General features: G+C 31.0%; 1 protein-coding gene across 5 annotated transcripts; it reads left to right on the forward strand.

Annotated features, from left to right (window-relative positions):
- Nucleotides 1–276: 276 nt before the first annotated feature.
- LOC114261986 (uncharacterized) lies at nucleotides 277–18,449 on the forward strand. 5 transcript variants are annotated; one of them, XM_082919811.1, is made up of 17 exons: nucleotides 277–424; nucleotides 514–1,213; nucleotides 2,545–2,707; nucleotides 4,297–4,352; nucleotides 5,995–6,062; nucleotides 6,287–6,390; nucleotides 6,500–6,577; nucleotides 7,505–7,528; nucleotides 7,678–7,752; nucleotides 8,444–8,499; nucleotides 10,292–10,395; nucleotides 10,620–10,723; nucleotides 12,653–12,708; nucleotides 16,047–16,135; nucleotides 16,309–16,470; nucleotides 16,556–16,625; nucleotides 18,133–18,449. In XM_082919811.1, exons 2-17 carry the CDS (start codon nucleotides 1,136–1,138, stop codon nucleotides 18,280–18,282), a joined length of 1,437 nt encoding a protein of 478 aa, XP_082775937.1. In that variant the 5' UTR covers nucleotides 277–424; nucleotides 514–1,135; the 3' UTR covers nucleotides 18,283–18,449. The 5 variants fall into 5 exon arrangements, with proteins under 5 accessions (XP_082775937.1, XP_082775938.1, XP_082775940.1 ...); XM_082919812.1 differs by having other exon boundaries at nucleotides 7,681–7,752; XM_082919814.1 differs by having other exon boundaries at nucleotides 2,549–2,707.
- Nucleotides 18,450–19,954: the final 1,505 nt, after the last annotated feature.

Consider the following 19,954-nt stretch of genomic DNA (forward strand, 5'->3'; position numbering starts at 1 on the left):
AAGACCAAACACAGACGGAAGAGAAAGAAGAAAAAGAAAAGAAAAAAAACAAAAAACCCCCCAAAACAACGTCGTTTTGGGGGGCTATAGGGTTGTGCGGCAGGAAAGGAGCACCGAAAATCCAGATTTAATATAAACCACGGTTGAATTGATTGAGGCTCTTTTCTCGACATCAAAAGCAATATTTTGATATAATTCTTTTTAACTTACTTTTTCTTTTTTATTAATTAAAAAATCCATTTTTAACTTACTTTCCAAAATACACTCTCATCTCTTTTCCATATATATATACATGATTTATTTGGTTACTTCCATTAATAGAGAGTCACACTAATTGGATCTCTCTCGGATCTCTCTCCCTGCATTTGGCGATCTACAGCACAGAAACCCTTGAAGTTCTTCTGTTAGCCGCTCGAGTCCCTCTGTAAGTTTTCACCACAAGTTCTGTGTGTGTGTATGTGTGTGTGTGTGTGTAAAATATATATAGTAACATGATCTCTTTGTTTCTTGAAGCTGGTATGTGTGATGAAACTGTACAGAATTCAATAAGGGTGTTTTAAATGGCTACCCTTACTTTGTATTTCCTCATCATGAACACGATCTCCATTCTCAACTTGAGTTTGCTCTGGTGATTGGGTTTTGGGTACCGAGAAGGGTGGTCTTGTCTTGCAAGCGTAATCGACATTATGGGTCTCCTAAATGGCTACACTTACTTTGTTTTTCTTCATCATCGTCACGATCTCCATCCTCCTCAACTTGGGTTTGCTCTTCTGATTGGGTTCTGGGCACAAAGAAGAGTGGTCTTCTCTTGCGGGCATAAAAGCTGCGTAGTCGATCGATATTATGGGTCTAATAAATGGCTACACTTACTTGTTTTCTTCATCATCACGATCTCGATCCTCAGCTTGGGTTTGCTCTTGCCGACTCAGACAGTCATTAGGTTTTGGGCACAAAGAAGAGCTCTTGCAGGCATAAAAGCTGCCGGAAATGTACTCATCAAGTTGGATCTTGTTGGATCTTGACTTCTAAAACATTCTCTCTTGATATCATAGCCTCAAAAAAAAGCAGAAAAGTCTTCATCAACGATATATATCGAGCAGCACCGCTACGATTATCGAAATTTTTGCTCACTGAAATGATCTATGAGAGTGTTAATGTTGGCATCTTCAGATGCCATGTGAGGACTCACCCTCCAAGTGATGGACTTCACTTTGTAAGAAGCTACGTCCCACTTATTTCGTTCTTTATTTATTTATTTATTTTGTTTGTAAAGAAGGTAATTTCCTCATCCATTTTAACAAAATAAAAATTTGAAACTATCTAAAAATAAACAATTCACAACAATTTGGTTGCAAAGAGGAGTAAGAAATCTTTACATATGTAATAGATCTATTACATATAATAGCATCTTATGTTGTGAGATCTTCCAACTCCAAAATTCTAATCATTGTTTTCAATTTTTAAAATATAAAAATACACATATTTGGGATTTGTTTGCTTCTTCTATTTATTGATTGGATTTTTTAGTTTAACATCCCTAATAGTATTTTTTTGTGATCTAAAATATAAAAACTAAGATTCAGTCTATAAAGAACTCTAAAACAAGTACTTCACACATTTTTCAACTTGTAGGCCCAATCTAATTTTATGTTGCTTTTTTTGGGGACGAGATTAAAAGCAAATTTTTTGACTTTTAATCTCTTTTGGTCATATCATTTTTTTATTTTATATATATATTTTTAAACAAAAAACCAAAAAAAAGCTAAAAAGTTTTTTTAACCTATTTCTCAAAAAATAAAAAATAAAAAAAATTATGATATAACTGCACCAATTTGGGTTTAATTAATAGGAGTTTTTAGTTTAAGATCTTTGATATTAAAATTTTAAAAGATAAAAGATATTCAACATTTGTATAATAGTGGGGTCCCTCAATATTTTCATAGATTTTTTTTTTTATAGAGAAATTTCTTTGTAATTTTAGATCTTTAAAGAAAAATTTCACAGAAAAATTTCTTTAATAATATTTCTGAGGTACCTTTAACTAATAAGAAAAAAACATATTTGACCTTTTACTACCTAAAGTTGGAAAGTGATATTTCACTAATATTCCCATAATATAACAACTTTTACAAATTAATTTTAGAATGTTAATAAATTGTATCTGTGCATCACAAAATGTTCAGTTTTTACTTGTGTGTGTGGATTACTAAATGCACTTATAGACAAATGCACCTACTTTGCTGGACTAATGCACTTAAGTCTATAAAATCAAAATTTTAGAATTTTAATAGTAAAATTTTAATATCAAAATTAATATATTATTTTTGCATTACAACAACTTCTATATTGAGCTCAAATACATAAAAAAGATTTTTTGTTTAAAATATATAATTTTTGCTTGCTAGAAAAAAGCATATAATTTTGTTTTTATTTCGTGTTCATTGCTAGTAATTAAAAATACTAATTCTCCAATGAGCGGATCAATTCTTTAGCCTATATCAAGGATTTTTTTTTTTCTTTTTTTTCTTTTTGCTTTTGGTATAGATAGTAATGGATGCAAACCTGTGGCCAAACAAAGGACCTGCTCCAGAATTAACATGGTTTCAGATTTTTGGATTTGAGCATGAAGACATCCCCGACCCCGTATTGAATTTCATATCAATGCCTGAAGACTTCAACATGCAAAATTCACAGCCACCTTATTCTTGTAAGGGATTTTTATTGAATACAAATGTCTAAAGTAGCTATTGCATATGCACTAATGCACACTCATTATATTCAGTATTTACTTGTTACTTAATTGTTAGGAATGAATGAAACAGATGCATCTCCCTTCTATTGGCACCATTGTAATTTTTTAGTAAGGTCTTACTAACAAGTGCTTCAAATGGGTTTTAAAAAATGAGACACTTCTAAAGCTATTTCAATACACTTTTCATTGATTTCATAACTTTTTAATTTTTTTTTTGGACCTACTTATAAAGAACTTTTCATCTTAATTCCATTATTAAAGAATGTCATAGGAGTGCTAACAATTATTAGCATTTGCCTTCTTGATATAATGGGTTCTACTTGAATCTCATTTACAGCTAATAATCATAATTATATCAGATCACCTGGTAAACATAATGTGGTAGAAAGATGTGATAAATTTGACATTACTGATATGTTTTTTTTTTTTTTTGATCGACAAAAAAGAAACTTTATTGATGAAATGAACAAGTACAAGGTACAAGACAAAAAACATCAATAAAGGAAAGGGAAGTGCAAAAGCATCAAAGTGAGCTAAATAATCCCAACTAGGTTGGCACCACAGAGCTCACCCTATCATTTGCTAGCACCCCAAGACATTACTGATATGTTGCTAATGACTTTATCAACTAGGATCATAATTAAGCCCGTTTTGTTATGATTTATTTATATGCGGACTTTGTTTTCAGTTTGATCATCATTTCAAGTCTTAACAAATATGACTTTGGAACATAACCAATGCTAAGTTGAAACTTAGTGTAGACATAGTACAAACATTTTATTAGGTTGTGTACCGTAGGTTTACCCTTTACACATAATTGTATTATGGTATATTTGTTATATCCATTTGTGAGATAGTTATTATGTTTTCAAGTGATTGAAGCATAATAGGACCATGTTTTCAATTTTTTTGTTTATACACGTCATCTATCTTTGATTTCAACTATTATCGTGCATGAGCAACTGCTCAAAACCAATCTGTCCAACTCCGTGATTTTGGTAATTAATCAATATGTTTGATTTGAGTTTTTTAGATTAAGTTTTTTGAAAATTGAGTTTTTTGGTTTTCGTATTTTTTTGTTTTTAGTGAATATTTTTAAAAATTTAAACATTTTTTTAAAAATTTTTTAGATGCACCTTACTTAGATGTATCTGAAAAACAAAAAATTTGTGAAAAAATATTTTAAAAAATTAATAAATACATAAAAATACAAAAAATGTACAGAATTCTCGTATTTTTTTTTTGTATTTTTGGTATTTAGTGAATTTTTAAAAGGTTTTTTTCACAAATTTTTTACTTTTTAGATATATTTATGTTAGGTATGTCTAAAACATAAAAAAAATTACTTAAAATATTAAAAAAATTTAGTAAAAACAAAAAAAATACGGAAAATAAGAAAATAAAATTTTTTGAAAAGTATTTTTTGAATAGAGGTTCATATATTTGTTAGAGGTTTGTTTTGGTAAAATAATTCATATATTCTCTTTTTCCTACTTATTTGGATAGAGGTTCTTATATACATCTCTTTAATTTCTTTCACTCAGTGCCCGAGCCAGTACGTGAGATCCAAGAAACTAGAATTGTTGATAGTGATCTTGAGGTATGTTATTGGGAAAATAACAGCAGAGTGGTAAAATAAAAAAAATTATAAAATTAAGAAAAAGTATAGCATTTTAATTATTAAAGTGTATAAATTTTTTTAATTGATTTATAATTTTTTTTCCCGTACCTGTGTTGTTATTTCCCCTACATTATTTGGTAAATTACATGCATATTTTTTTTGTTTGTTTGTGTAATATGCTCTTCGCTAAGGTATTTTCTCAAAAAAATAATAATGATAATAAATAAATAAATAACAACAACACACCACGGATATTTTTACATAAATTCATCTATTTCATTAGGCAGTTAAGATGTTGAAAGTACGATTATCGCAGTTAGATAATTAAAATTAAGATAAATTATGATAGAAAAAAATTTGCTTACTGAAAAAAAAAAAGAAGAAAAGAAACGAAAGAAAGATATGATAAAGTACAATTATGATAAATAAAAAAAAAAAGGAAAGAAAAAAGAAAGAAGAAAGATATGATTTTTTTGCATTTTCCGCTCTTTGCATTTAAGATTATGATTTTTTCAGTTTGATAATTGAAGTAAAATATCAAATGAAATATTCTTTTCCGTAATGATTTCCTTAAAATACTTCACAAGAACTAACTAGCTAAAATGCATCAAAAAGAAAAGACAAAAATGAAGAGAGGTGGGTGCAATACATGTACTACATATATAAATAGCCCAAGTTAGTGAAGTGGCTTTGAACAAGAAAGATTATTAGTTCTTCTGTGGCTTTGGCAAATGGAAAAAACCATTGACTCAGAAATAATAGTGCACATAATATCAGAAAATGATGTGTATGGTGTTGATAGAATAAATGAATATGATTTGCACAATTCATCTTTTGGCCATTTTTCAAATTATTTCAATACCAGATTGATTTTGCTTCATTTTTTTCCGTCGCTGATGCTTAAATCAATTAGCCCAAGTTAGTGAAGTGGTAGAAAATAATTTATTTATAAAAATAATCTAATTAGAAGGGAAATTAATAAATCTACATGAGACATTTCTTAGTACTTATTTAAATTATTTCATATAATTTTAAAGCTGTGTAAATATTGTCTTATTGTATAATTGATTAATCAGCTAATTTAAGACATTTTATTATAATTTGTATAAATAAAAAAGTTACATCTGTAATTTTTATATTTGAAAAAACAACAATAAGATGCTATTGTATAAAATCAAAATTAATGCTATTACAGTTTGTTGTAATCCCATATATACATTGTAGGAATAACTCATGAAATAGAGAACTAATAGAAAATTAAATGAAACAAAATTAGGAGGTTCATCCCATATACAAATATTCTAAACTCTAAACCACCGGCATGTTGAGGCAAATTTTGTGTTTACAGATGGTTATTCTTGCTGGGAAGTGATTGAGACCCCTTCCAATTATCACCCCCACCACCCCCACACACACACGTGGCGGGTGGTGATTGGAGGAGAAGGAAAAAAAGAAAAAGAAAAAAGAAAAACTGACCAATCAGAGAGAGAGGGTCAAAGGGGGTGCTTCCTTAAGGGGGTTCAACTCATTTTCCATTCTTGCTCCCTAAGAAAATTATGAAAACAACAGTTCCTAACTTCCTACCATTCAGCTAACTCGTGGTTTTGGTGTACTTCTTCAGGGTCAAAACCGCACCACCCTTGATGATGAACTCGACCGAAACCTGCCTTTCCAGCTGCCTCTGGCAAGGTAAAGCGAATTTTCTATGGTATGAAATCTGTATTATTTTTAGAAGCATGACCTTATGTGGTGAAGTTACTGCTAGATTCCATAATTTATGGTTCTTTTACACTGTTGATTTGATCACATGAACCACAGTTTTCATTTACCATGGCTATTTCCTTAACTGCACTATGGATTTTCATGTAACTTACCAAACTGCTGCTAAATTTTGCAAACCTACTGCCTAACAGTGGACCTGCTGAGCTACCATCGTATGCGACGGACCACGGTTTTGGATTTACGGTTGAAGATATCCCTATCACCGGATGGCCAAATCTACAGCAGCCTTGGTCTGGTGAGGAATGTTGAGACTCTGTCACTTGTGTCTTGATCATGTTTCCTAGCTTAGATTGTTATTGTTCTAAACCTATCATCACCTGCTGAGACACTATCATGATCTCCAGGAGAAAATATTGGTGAATTGGATTTCCCACTTGTGGCTGAAGGCCCCGGCATGCAAAATTCACAGCTGCATTATTCTGGTGAGTAACTTTTATTAGATAGAAGTGTGTAATCTAGTTATTGAAATACGTACTTGTTTATGTATAATTGAGTCGCTCTCGTGCCATAAAATCTTGTTTGATTTGCAGAAAAAGGACGGGGTTGTGACTAAATAATCTAATGTTTAGTAGCACTTTTCTTACTCTCAATAACGAACTGATCATGGGGCCATTTAATCACTCATATGAGGGATTATTTTGTCCCCATTCAAGGGGAGTTTCTATTTGCACACCATCTTTTTACAAGTTCACACCATTTTGTTCGTTTAGATATCAACTACAAAGCACAAATTAATTGTTCAGATACCAACTACCGAATTGGGTTCTCATTCGTATTTGATATCCAAAAAAAAAAAAAATGGTTTGAATTGAGAATTTTTGTGGTATGCGAATAAAACCTCCCCTGTTTGAGAGAACACTTTCATTGCTACATGACTAAAATGCCCTCCCCAAGATGAATTAACCCAGAATTATGTAATTGAGGTAACTTATCCCGCCCAATTTATCCGCAAATCAAATGTTTCCCTAGTTTGTAAAGGTCCTAATAGACCAAGCTGACCCCCTCAATGCTACATTTTGCATAGAAATGAAACATGGTAGTGAACAAAGGGAAAATTTGTCCTATTTCACTAAGGTTAAATTGGATATAAATATAGCCGTTTCTATCTCCAAGTCCAGCCACAGCTAAACATGAGTAATTTTTTAATGCGGGTTTGAATGGCTGCCAGGTGACGGCAAAATTTACAGATCACCACAACTTCATGCTTTCTCGAAAACTTTGTATCAATCCCACAGCTGTTGCTAGACCACGCTCTTCTTCTTTTTCTTCTTCTTCTTCTTCATGGCACAATGCATCGAGGCCTACAAAGTACTAACAACCTTCCTTTGTGATATTGCACCCTCTCGCAGCATCGGGCATTTTGTCCATCAGCAGTAAGTTTCTCTCTACCTGCTTTACTCAACCCATTCATTTTGAATAATTAGTTTTTCGTATAGTCGTTCAGGCTTCAAGATTGTGTGTGTGTGTTTGTGTTGGCAGTGTGTCTAAAATGCCTAACCGGTAGTTGTTGTTATTTTTTTAGAAGGTGATTTCCCACGTGTGCTCGAAGAAGACATTTCCATTCCGGGGTTGTCAAATCCACAATTGCCTAATTCTGGTGAGGGGTTTTATTGAATCCAACCTTCTGACTAGTTATCGCGTGCATACAGACACTCCTATAACATATTTATTTACTTAATTACTTGTTACTTATTTGTTAAGAATGAGGGAAACATATCATCTCCCCTTCTACTGCATAGAGCATACTTTTTTAATGTCTACATTCTAGGGAAAAAATTTGTAGGAGAAACAATATGTACAACTCTGCTTGTGCCATGAGTGTGTGAAAGACTCGATGGACCAAACTGATCCTCTCAACTCTACGTTTCTCCAACATTTGGTGAAGGGCAAACTATGAGTAATGGCACAAATTGGTAAACTTGAACGTCTTGATGATTGATATAACTTTGAAATCATAACCAACACTAGGTTGAAACATAACTTACAGATAGCAAAGCCTTTTTGAATTTTTAGTCATAAATAATATAACCAACACTAAGTTAAAACATAACTTACATATTGTAAAACTTTTTATTATGTCGCATACCATAGATTTGGACCTACTCATTACACATCATTGTCTTCCAGAATGATGTGATTCTGATATATTTGTCATCAGCATTGGTGACGGGTAGTACATTTTCATTTGTTTTGGTAGAATAATTCATTTGTTTTGCTTTCAATTGTAAAATTTACTACTTATTTTGTCAGAGGGTCTCATATGCGTCTCTTTAATTTCTTTCACTCAGTGCCCTGGCCTGTACTTGAGACCCAAGAAACAAGAATTGTTGGTAGCGATCTAGAGGTACATTCTTTGGCCCTTTTGCCCATTGCATGCATGTTTTCTGTTTGTTTGTGTAATCTGCTCTTTGCTAAGGTACATTCTAAAAAATAAAAAGAAGATATGATTTTTTTCAGTTCGATAATTTAATATGTTGAAAGATATGATTTTTTTTTTACATTTTCTGCTCTTTGCATTTAAGATTATGATTTTTTCAGTTTGATAATTGAAGCAAAATATCAAATGAAATATTCTTTTCCGTAATCATTTCCTCAAAAATACTTCACAAGAACTAACTATCTAAAATGCATCAAAAAGAAAAGACAAGAATGAAGAGAGGTGGGTGCAATACATGTACTACATATATACATAGCCCAAGTTAGTGAAGTGGCTTTGAACAAGAAAGATTATTAGTTCTTCTGTGGCTTTGGCAAATGGAAAAAACCATTGACTCAGAAATAATAGTGCACATAATATCAGAAAATGATGTGTATGGTGTTGATAGAATAAATGAATATGATTTGCACAATTTATCTTTTGGCCATTTTTCAAATTATTTCAATACCAGATTGATTTGGCTTCATCCTTTTCCGTTGCTGATGCTTAAATCAATTAGCCCAAGTTGGTGAAGTGGTAGAAATAATTTATTTATAAAAATAATCTAATTAGAAGGGAAATTAATAAATCTACATGAGACATTTCTTAGTACTTATTTAAATTGAGATTGTATTGTACACGGAGGATTTACGGACAGCCAATACAAAAGTGCCACATCAGCCTAAATACTCTATTATTATCTGGTTAGTGGATCCCGTCTTGTCTCCAGTCATACCATTGCCAAACGCCTCTTCTTTCTTCCCGCAAGAACAATTATTCAAAGACCACATAATTGATGATAAGTTGAAGGAGATCTTGTACAGGAAACAAAGGGGGCATTCCATTTTTTCACTTTTTTTACTAATATTGCAAACCCATCACAATCTACAAGCAACAATCAATCAGTAATTAGAAATTCTAAGAAATACAATTTGATTTGAAAGATTATAACTGATAGTTGGTGAGAGAGAAAAGGCAGCAACGGCAGCGATCGGTGAGATGGAGAAGGAGAAGGAGGGTCCAGTTGATGGCAGCGGCGGTGGCTGTGAGAGAGAGCGATGGTGAAGCCAGAAGGGGAAAAGAGGGCACAGTGGTCGTCGTGGTGGATGGGGAACGGAGGGAAGGAAGCCGACGGTGTTTGGTGGTTTGTTGCTCGAAGTGAGGAAATGAGTTGTGATAAAATGATGGAGAGTGCAAAATAAAATTATGATGGAGTTTGCTGACTTGGCCTCTTTCTGTTGGTTGTCCGTAAATTCTGTATTTACGGCTCAGCCGTATAAAACTTAATTTCATTTAAATTATATCATATGATTTTAAAGCTGTGTAAATATTATCTTATTGTGTAATTGATTAATCAGCTAATTTAAGACAATTTATAATTTGTATAAATAAAAATGTTACATCTATAATTTTTATATTTGAAAAAACAACAATAAAATGCTATTGTATAAAATCAAAATTAATTCTATTACACTTTATTGTAATCCCATATATACATTGTAGGAATAACTCATGAAATCGAGAACTAATAGAAAATTAAATGAAACAAAATTAGGAGGTTCATACCATATACAAATATTCTAAACTCTAAACCACAGGCATGTTGAGGCAAATTTTGTGTTTACAGATGGTTATGCTTGTTCCCTAAGAAAATTATGGAAACAACGGTTCCTAACTTCCTACCATTCAGCTAACTTGTCGTTTTGGTGTACTTCTTCAGGGTCAAAACCGCACCACCCTTGATGATGAACTCCACCAAAACCCGCCTTTCCCTGATGGAACTATTGGGAACTTTTGGACCACAAACCAGCTGCCTCTGGCAAGGTAAGGCAAATTTTCCGTGGTATGAAATCTGTATTATTTTTAGAAGCATGACCTTATGTGGTGAAGTTACTGCTAGATTCCATAATTTATGGTTCTTTTACACTGTTGATTTAATCAAATGAACCACAGTTTTCATTTACCATGCCTATTTCCTTAACTGCACTATGGATTTTCATGTAACTTACCAAACTGCTGCAAAATTTTGCAAACCTACCGCCTAACAGTGGACCTGCTGAGCTACCATCGTATGCGACGGACCACGGTTTTGGATTTACGGTTGAAGATATCCCTATCACCGGATGGCCAAATCTACAGCAGCCTTGGTCTGGTGAGGAATTTTGAGACTCTGTCACTTGTGTCTTGATCATGCTTCCTAGCTTAAAATCTTGTTTGATTTGCAGAAAAAGGACGGGATTTTGACTAAATAATCTAATGTTTAGTAGCACTTTCCTTACTCTCAATAACTAACTGATCATGGGGCCATTTAATCTGTCATATAAGGGATTATTTTATCCCCATTCAAGGGGAGTTTCTATTTGCACACCATCTTTTTTACAAGTTCACATGACTTTGTTCGTTTAGATATCAACTATGAAACACAAATTAATTGTTCAGATATCAACTACCGAATTGGGTTCTCATTCGTATTTGATATCCAAAAAAAAAATGGTTTGAATTGAGAATTTTTTTGGTGTGCGAATAAAACCTCCCCTGTTCGAGAGAACACTTTCATTGCTACATGACTAAAATGCCCTCCCCAAGATGAATTAACCCAGAATTATGTAATTGAGGTAACTTATCCTGCCCAATTTATCCGCAAATCAAATGTTTCCCTAGTGTGTAAAGGTCCTAATAGACCAAGCTGACCCCCTCAATGCTACATTTTGCATAGAAATGAAACATGGTAGTGAACAAAGGGAAAATTTGTCCTATTTCACTAAGGTTAAATTGGATATAAATATAGCCGTTTCTATCTCCAAGTCCAGCCACAGCTAATCATGAGTAATTTTTTAATGCGGGTTTGAATGGCTGCCAGGTGACGGCAAAATTTACAGATCACCACAACTTCATGCTTTCTCGAAAACTTTGTATCAATCCCACAGCTGTTGCTAGACCACGCTCTTCTTCTTTTTCTTCTTCTTCTTCTTCATGGCACAATGCATCGAGGCCTACAAAGTACTAACAACCTTCCTTTGTGATATTGCACCCTCTCGCAGCATCGGGCATTTTGTCCATCAGCAGTAAGTTTCTCTCTACCTGCTTTACTCAACCCATTCATTTTGAATAATTAGTTTTTCGTATAGTCGTTCAGGCTTCAAGATTGTGTGTGTGTGTTTGTGTTGGCAGTGTGTCTAAAATGCCTAACCGGTAGTTGTTATTTTTTTAGAAGGTGATTTCCCACGTGTGCTCGAAGAAGACATTTCCATTCCGGGGTTGTCAAATCCACAATTGCCTAATTCTGGTGAGGGGTTTTATTGAATCCAACCTTCTGACTAGTTATCGCGTGCATACAGACACTCCTATAACATATTTATTTACTTAATTACTTGTTACTTATTTCTTAAACATATCATCTCCCTTTCTACTGCATTGAGCATAATTTTTTAATGTCTTCAATCTTGTGAAGCCTAGGAGAATAATACATATAACTATGTCATTCTCGTGCCATAAGTTTGTGAAACGAAAATGACCTTCTCAACTCTACGTTTCCCTAACAAATGAAATGTGGGGAAGTGAACCCGTAATTGTACCTTAGTGGTAAAGGGAGAACTACAAGTAATGAGACAAATTGTTGAACGGGTTGAGATTGATTTTTGCTAGTCTTGCTCTTGGTCTTACGATGTATTAACTTTGTCAATGGCTCTTGTATCCTGGTTCACTCAGCCCTTCATGATGGCTCTTGTATCTTATGGTTTACTCCCTTCAACCCTTCAACCCATGAACAGAACGTGTAGGTCGAATTCTTTGTAAATAAATAGTTCACTGTAGTAAATTTACCGTGCCCGAATGACGTATTTCTTCTCCATCACCAAATTTGAATTTTGTATGAATATATCCTTTTTCTATCTTCAAATTAGGCCACTGCTAATTATGAAAGGTGTGCATATATGTGTTCATATACATATTTTATAAATAGGTGATTCATTTGTTTTCTTTTGGTAGATAGATTAATTCATGTGATCTATTTAAATTGCAAAATTTCCTACTTATTTTGTTAGAGGTTCTTATATACGTCTCTTTAATTTCTTTCATTCAGTGCCCTGGGCTGTACTTGAGACCCAAGAAACAAGAATTGTTAGCAGTGATCTCGAGGTACGTTCTTTAGCCCATTGCATGCAATATGTTTTCAGTGTTTGTGTAGTTGGCTCTTTGCTGAGGTACTTTTTCTCCAGGAAAAAAAAAAAAAAACCCACTGGGAATTGTTTAGAAAAAAATCATATTTTCCATTTCGCATTTAAATATTTTAAGTAAGATTATCACAGTTTGATAATTGGAATTAAATGTCAAATGGAATATTATCCATATTGGTTTTCCCATAAATCTTTTGTTCGAGTTAACTAGCTGAAAATGCATAAAAACAAAAACGGAGAATGAAGAGCGGAGGGTTTGCTCTGTTTTTCTGAGTTTGTTTTTGCACAGGTAATAGGAGTGTGGTTGGTGATATATGTGTTGGAACATTTTTGTAAATATATATATTTAAATATATGATTTAGTTATATGAATTATTAAAGACATGTGATTTTTGAGTTTAAATCATAGGGTGTGACCATTGAATTTAAATAAAAATGTGTCATTTTTTAATCTAAGGGACCCCCTGATCCAAAGCCAGAGGAAATGAACCCACGCCTATATAAAGGCAGACAGAGTTGGCATTTTGATATAGAATTTTCATAGATTTTCTCTCTCAGAATTTATGTTGTTATTTTTCTCTTCTACTTGGTAGATTAGAAAAATATAAAGGTATTTGAAATTTGATTTTGTTCGTGTATACCGCAAGGCAAATTTGCAAGTAACCCGGTGCATATCATATTCTATAGAATTAGTGAAATGTGAATATCATTTTACAGAAAGTGAAACTATAACATGCCTTAAAACAATTCTAATTATTTTGTGCTTTATCTCGTTCTATCACATTTATCAATTTTGTAGAAACAATACGTTGGTATCTTGCCAATTTTATGATATTTTGACTTTGGGGTTTTGAGGTAAAAAATATTGTGATAAAATTTTAAAAGAAAATTAAAAAATTAGTTGTAATACATTTCCTAAACGAAAAAACGTAGAAAATATAAATAGAAATCTTGGAAAAAGAACAAATTTTTTTTAAAAAATATATATATATATATATATTCGAAAAAAGAAACCAACAAGTGAGTCTTATGTACCAACTTAATTGGGATAATTGGGCTATGTTTTTTAAACTATGAAGGTTTAACGCTTATTACCTTGATGTATTATTATTATTATTATTATTATTATTATTCTGATTTAATAAAATTTTCTCTTTCTCTTTCTCTTTCTCTTTCATTTATTTATTTCAACTTTTTTCTATAGGAGATTGATTTTGTCTTGGCTGTCTAGCCACTTTTTAATTATATTTTTTTGTTCATTTTGTTTTTTGTTCTAAGAAACCTAAAAATATAACTTTTCCCACAAATTTAACTACTAATGCTCCGTTGTTTATGCAAAAAATATTTTTAATATTTTTTGACATTTTGTTAAAAATAAAACTCAAGGGAAAAATATTTTTTATAGTCAACAGAAAACAAATATATTTGGACTAAAAATGTTTTTCACTTTTAAAAATTGAAAAATATTTTTCTAAACCAAAGTTTTATTAATGTCACTACATTACCATCACTACTATCCCTTCACCACCACACCATCACCGTCACAACCATGACCACCATCACCACTATTACCACCACTGCCACTACCATCTCCACCCATCACTACAAGTGCCACCACCACCACACCACAAACCATTGCAGCCACTGCCACCTCCATCCCGTTGGTGCCACTACCAGCATCACTAATGCAACCATTAGTGCATTAGACAACATTTTCTAGAAAAAATTTTATGTAAAAAATATTTTTTACTAAAACAAATGGAGCCTAAAATACATTCCATGGTGGTTCTTTTCCTTTTCTTGGGCTGTGGGCTCGTACTTTTAGGGTGTGTTAGGTTGAGGAATTAGAGGGGATTATTCACTGTTTGATTAATGTATATGAATGTTTTAATCGAAATATTAAAATGTATGTTAAAATATGTGTTTAGCAAAATCCACTTGAATATGACTAAATATTTATGGGAGGAGAATAAAATAATTAAAAGGGTAAATTACATTGATGGCACACAAAATTTGAAAAAAAAATACATGAAGTCTCACAAGTTTAACATAATTACACTAGACTCCTTTAAGGTTATAATTCAGATACTACCTAGCCTATTTTTTATCAGAAATGTGTTAGTCGTATGAATAAAAAAATGATGTTGCCATCTCTTTTACATTTAAATTTATATTTTACATTGTGTATCGTTGTGTATTCACACCATCTATATTAGTTTTGGATTTGGGGATCCTACTTTGCCTAAAGTCACAACAGTGATCTATGGTGCCCTGGTGGGAGTTTTTCTCAATTTTTTTCGATAATCCAAATCGTATATTGTACGATTTGTCAAATATATCATTTATACAAAAATCAAGTTAATCGGAATCAGCAATCCCATGATCATATTCAGATTGTTTTAAAAAAATTATCAATATCATGTTAATCGCTTATTTTTTTAAAAAAACAAATGTGCTCTTGTTATAGAGTTATAGATTTCCAATCAATTTGATTTTTTATATGGACGATCTATTTAACGAATTCTATAATATGAACGGTTTGGATTATAAAAAAAGACTCAAAAAAAAAAAAAATCTCTACTGGGGCACCACAATCAGCAGTAGTCACAGCAACATCCCTTGGTCCATTAGTTTTGGCCCTTTTAACTTTACTAAAAAGAATATCAATTTAATTATGTCACAATTATAAATTTTATTGTATTTTCTTTAAACTTTAAGGATATCAATGTAATTTACCTAATTAAAAATTTTAAAATGCTAAATGTTTGATACTAGTATAATTTTTTGTTCATTTGTTTTTTTAAATAGTGAGTACCGAAAGGCTTACAAGTACAACTTTTAGCCGTACAAAACCCAGTACCAAATATTACAGAGCCGTGTGTGGTAGTTCTTTTACACTTTTTGGGCCACTGGGCACTCCTAGATTATAGTAGGTCTAAACTGATAAGGCAAATTTTGTGTTGGCAGATGGAAATAAATCCACTGAATTTAAATGGAGTTTCCAGGGAAATTAACAAGAGTTGAAATTACTATGATAAAATAGTAAAAATGAATGAACACAATTTTTTTTTTCCTGCAAAAAATTAGTTGTTAATTGTTAATTATTAAATTAACTCTTGAGGACAGTTGAATCTCCAACCTCTCCCATGCAACTAGACCACAAACAAGGCTATTGGCAACAAAATGCCTTTTAAGTTCCGATCGGAATTTTGATTCAATTAAAAATAAAACAAAAAAAGAAAGAGTATGGAAGCAATGGTTCCAAAGCTTTAGTTGAGTGTGTGTCTTGATGTACTTTAGGGTCAAAAGCCCACCACTGATGAACAGGATAAGCTCATACAACCTAGCTTGGGGATTTATGCTGGGAACACATCCCAACCTCTACCAAGGTAAAAGCCAATTTTCATTTATATGTATGAAATCTTTATGTTATTTTAGAAACATTACTTTTTTTTTTATTTTGTGTATTGGGTAGAATATTTGATAATTTATTTGGTGTTCTTAGCATTACTTTATTTTTCAGCCTCAATGATCACTTAAACTGGTCCATTACTTGTTGTAGGCTTCCAGATCATGAGGAAACTTACAACCATGAGGTACTACCATCTCCACCATGCGAAAAAGCTGAGTTGTCCTCCTCGAAAGGGAAAGGTCGAACCTATAAGAAGTTCAATTTTGAAGAAATGGAAAAACTGATTGAAGGAGTTGAGAAATATGGAAAGAAGTAGGTTTTATTATGACATGAAACACAACTTAGAAATGAAACACAATTAGGATACCATGTTGATTTTTGTCATTTTGTATCACAGATACTGCAATTGGAAGACTATTAAGAATCTATATTTCGAGGATTCAGATCGATCAAAAGACCAATTGAAGGTAAAGAGTTTCACTTGCAATCTTTCCATACTACATTGTAGCTTTCCCCCATTTAGCGCTACTTAATAGTTTGTTGGAAAAATTACAAAAAAAAAAAAAAAAAAAATCTCATAGTTTAAGTCACTTAACAAAATAAATCTTGAATTTTTTAATTCATTAATTTATACCATAATTTTTTGATTTGTTTTCAATTTAAATTATTTGTCTATTTCCGTTAACTAAAATTGACGAAAACAATGATACTTTAGTCATTATATTAAATATAAGTATATAAAAAATATCTAAAATATCATTTTTCATTAAGTTTAATGATTATAATATTTTTTTTTTCCGTCAGTTTTAACTAACAAAATAGGCAAATGATTCAAATTAAAAACAAATTAAAATATTAGAGTTTAAATTGATAAAATTAAAATTTTATTTTATTATAAAGCTCAAACTATTTATTTTATAATTTTTCCAAGTTTATTTCCCCGAGTAAGTACTAAAAACTTTTTCCTTAGAAAGCCAAGGTATTGTTTGATAAACTTTAAAATTGAAATTCGAAATATGAAAATTAAGGTGTTGAAAATTGAACACGGGTCTGTTTGGCAACATTTATTTAACTCTTTCTATTTATATTTATAAAAAAATTGAAAAACTATAAATAAAAAATCATTTAGTATCTATTTCCGTTTTCGAAAATTTAGTTTAGTAAATTCTTGTAATCGCAAGTTTCACTAATTTGCAGGGAAAAGAAATTTATATTACTTTTTCTTTTTCTCACCGCCTACTACTCATTAGTATTAAGACAACTTAAAAAATACGTGGACACGGTGCAATTTGCGGTTTATTTCCATTTATGCACTAAGTAAATTACATGACATCTATTTTTTTTTTTAATAATGATATTACTTTTGATTTGCATTTTTGTAATGTTGAATTATCAAAATTTAAGTTCCTGAAACATATTTAGAATGCTCTTTGATTTATTAGTTCATCTTTAATCATGATTAATTGATTTCAATAATATTTAAGCTGTTACAATATGTCCTAACCCGATCCTTTGAACTTGTTTAAACTTGCCTTTTGCACTTTTTTTTTTCCCTATATTTACAACCAAAAAAAAAAAAAAATGAAAAATTGTAAACAAAAAATTGTTTAGTATCTCTTTTTGTTTAAAAGCTTGTAAATAGTTTAGTAAATTTTTGTAACTGTAAAAAAATGGTTTCACATATAATATGCACACTTTTTTTTTTTTTTTTTAACAGTGTGCATAGTAGAATTTCTCTAAAATTTTATGATGTTCTATTTTTGGTTAAGATGTTTATTATTAAATATGTTTGGAAACACATACAATACTTCATATAAAATAAAGTACAAGGTTGTGTGTCATAGTGTATTATATGTAGTTCAGTAAATATTTTTTTTCGTGTATATACAAGTATTGATTATTCAAATAAAATAAAATAAAAAATATTGGTTATCTAAATATGGTTTTAAACGAGGTGGCATTTTGACCATGCAGGAAAAGTGGAGACATATGAAGAAATCTGCAAACAAGCAAACAGATCCCCATCTAAAGAAGCTCTATATGCGGGCGTTGAAAGTCCAGATGAGTCCTCCAAAACCCAAATCATCCAAGTGCAAGCTGAGAAGCTCCCAAATTACAATTTAGAAAATCAATAAATATATACTTGTATTATTATACATGATCTGAGTGTAATGCATGTGTTATTTTTTTTTTCAAAAAATATTTAATGGTATAATTTGTATTGTAAAAGAATAATTTTAATTTTAATTTTAATTTTAATTAAAGTATATTTTAATTATTTATTTTGATAATATTAGCGTCATCATTCTATAAAATTGTTACTTCAATACTTATATATTAATTATAATTAAATTATTTATGTATTTTGATAATTTTAGTTTTACCGTATTATAAAAGTGTAATTATCATATAATAATTTTGTATGATATATATTAAATTATAAAATAGTAAAATAAATACTCATTTTGATATTAAAAATAATAGTTGAATTAGAAGAAGAATTAGTAACATAATTTTTTAATTTTCTTTTATATTCATTTGGAAAATAAAAATATGTAGAAATAGAAATTTATTAAAAAAATTAAATAAAAATATGTTGTGGCTGAATTATCATATACTGATTTTATAAGATATATATATATATATATATATATATTATAAGATTGTAAAATGGACACTCTTAATTAAATTAAAATATCAACTATATAAAAGAAATTCAACGACGACTAACTAAAAAAAAATTACATAACAACATGTAAATCCAAAAAGAAAAAATAATGAAAACATCTAAACGATAGATATATCTCAGTGTGCAAAGTGATTAATCATTTGTAATATGATTCAAAATATAAAAAAAAAAACATACTATTCAACAATTCAAAAAGTAATTCAAGTAGTAAATCCAAACTTTAGAGATTTCTCGAGAGTATTATTATTGTGCAAATTTTTTCCTCCTATGAGTTGTGATTATATAAAATAATGTAGGAAATGAAATATAATTTCATATATAGAATCACTGTAAAATTTAAACGACAAATCCATAATATAGAATTGGTATTGGGTATAGAATTGTCACGCCCTCAAAATAATGCATAATCCCATCATCTAACAATCCTAGATACACGATAGATAAATCCCATTTCCATACATACATCAGAGTTAATATTACAAAAAGGTATTTCATATACGTTCCAAACTGTTTACAACATAATAAAATGTCCTACATACTTACAACTTACCAAGTATCAACTTGGTTACAAAAAGAAGAGTATTAACTCTTTATATACAAAGCCCTCGGTTTGAATTTACATTTAAACAACAAAACAAAATAAAAAAGACAGAGCCTTCAACTCCTAAACCTCCCAAACTAAGACCTTGAAGGTGGCATGTCCCCTGTACCTAAAAATGGTGTCCCAAGAAGGGTGAGTCAAAGTCCAGTAGCAATATGTTAAACCAAATATGAGAAATAACTAAAATATTAGCATCTGATAAATGTTCAACACATGTACATTGCATTACACCATTGCTATAACCCATAAACATTGATATTCATCTTTCAACCCGGTTTCATTTCTATTTCCAATTCACTTTAGTGACATGGTTCGTTTATCTAAGTAATTCAAATGAGACTACAACTCATAAAGACAACACTTCAATTCATCAACAATTCAAAATGAGACTACAACTCATATTATCAACATTTCAATCATCAACATCATTCAAATGTATATAAGGTTTCAGGACTTTCACCCAACTCCGGCCAACTTAATTATCAATGGAGTCTATCGTCTATCTC

This window comes from Camellia sinensis, chromosome 3 (assembly GCF_055761805.1).
Source record: "Camellia sinensis isolate YWXY chromosome 3, ASM5576180v1, whole genome shotgun sequence".
Classification (NCBI taxonomy): Eukaryota; Viridiplantae; Streptophyta; class Magnoliopsida; order Ericales; family Theaceae; genus Camellia; species Camellia sinensis.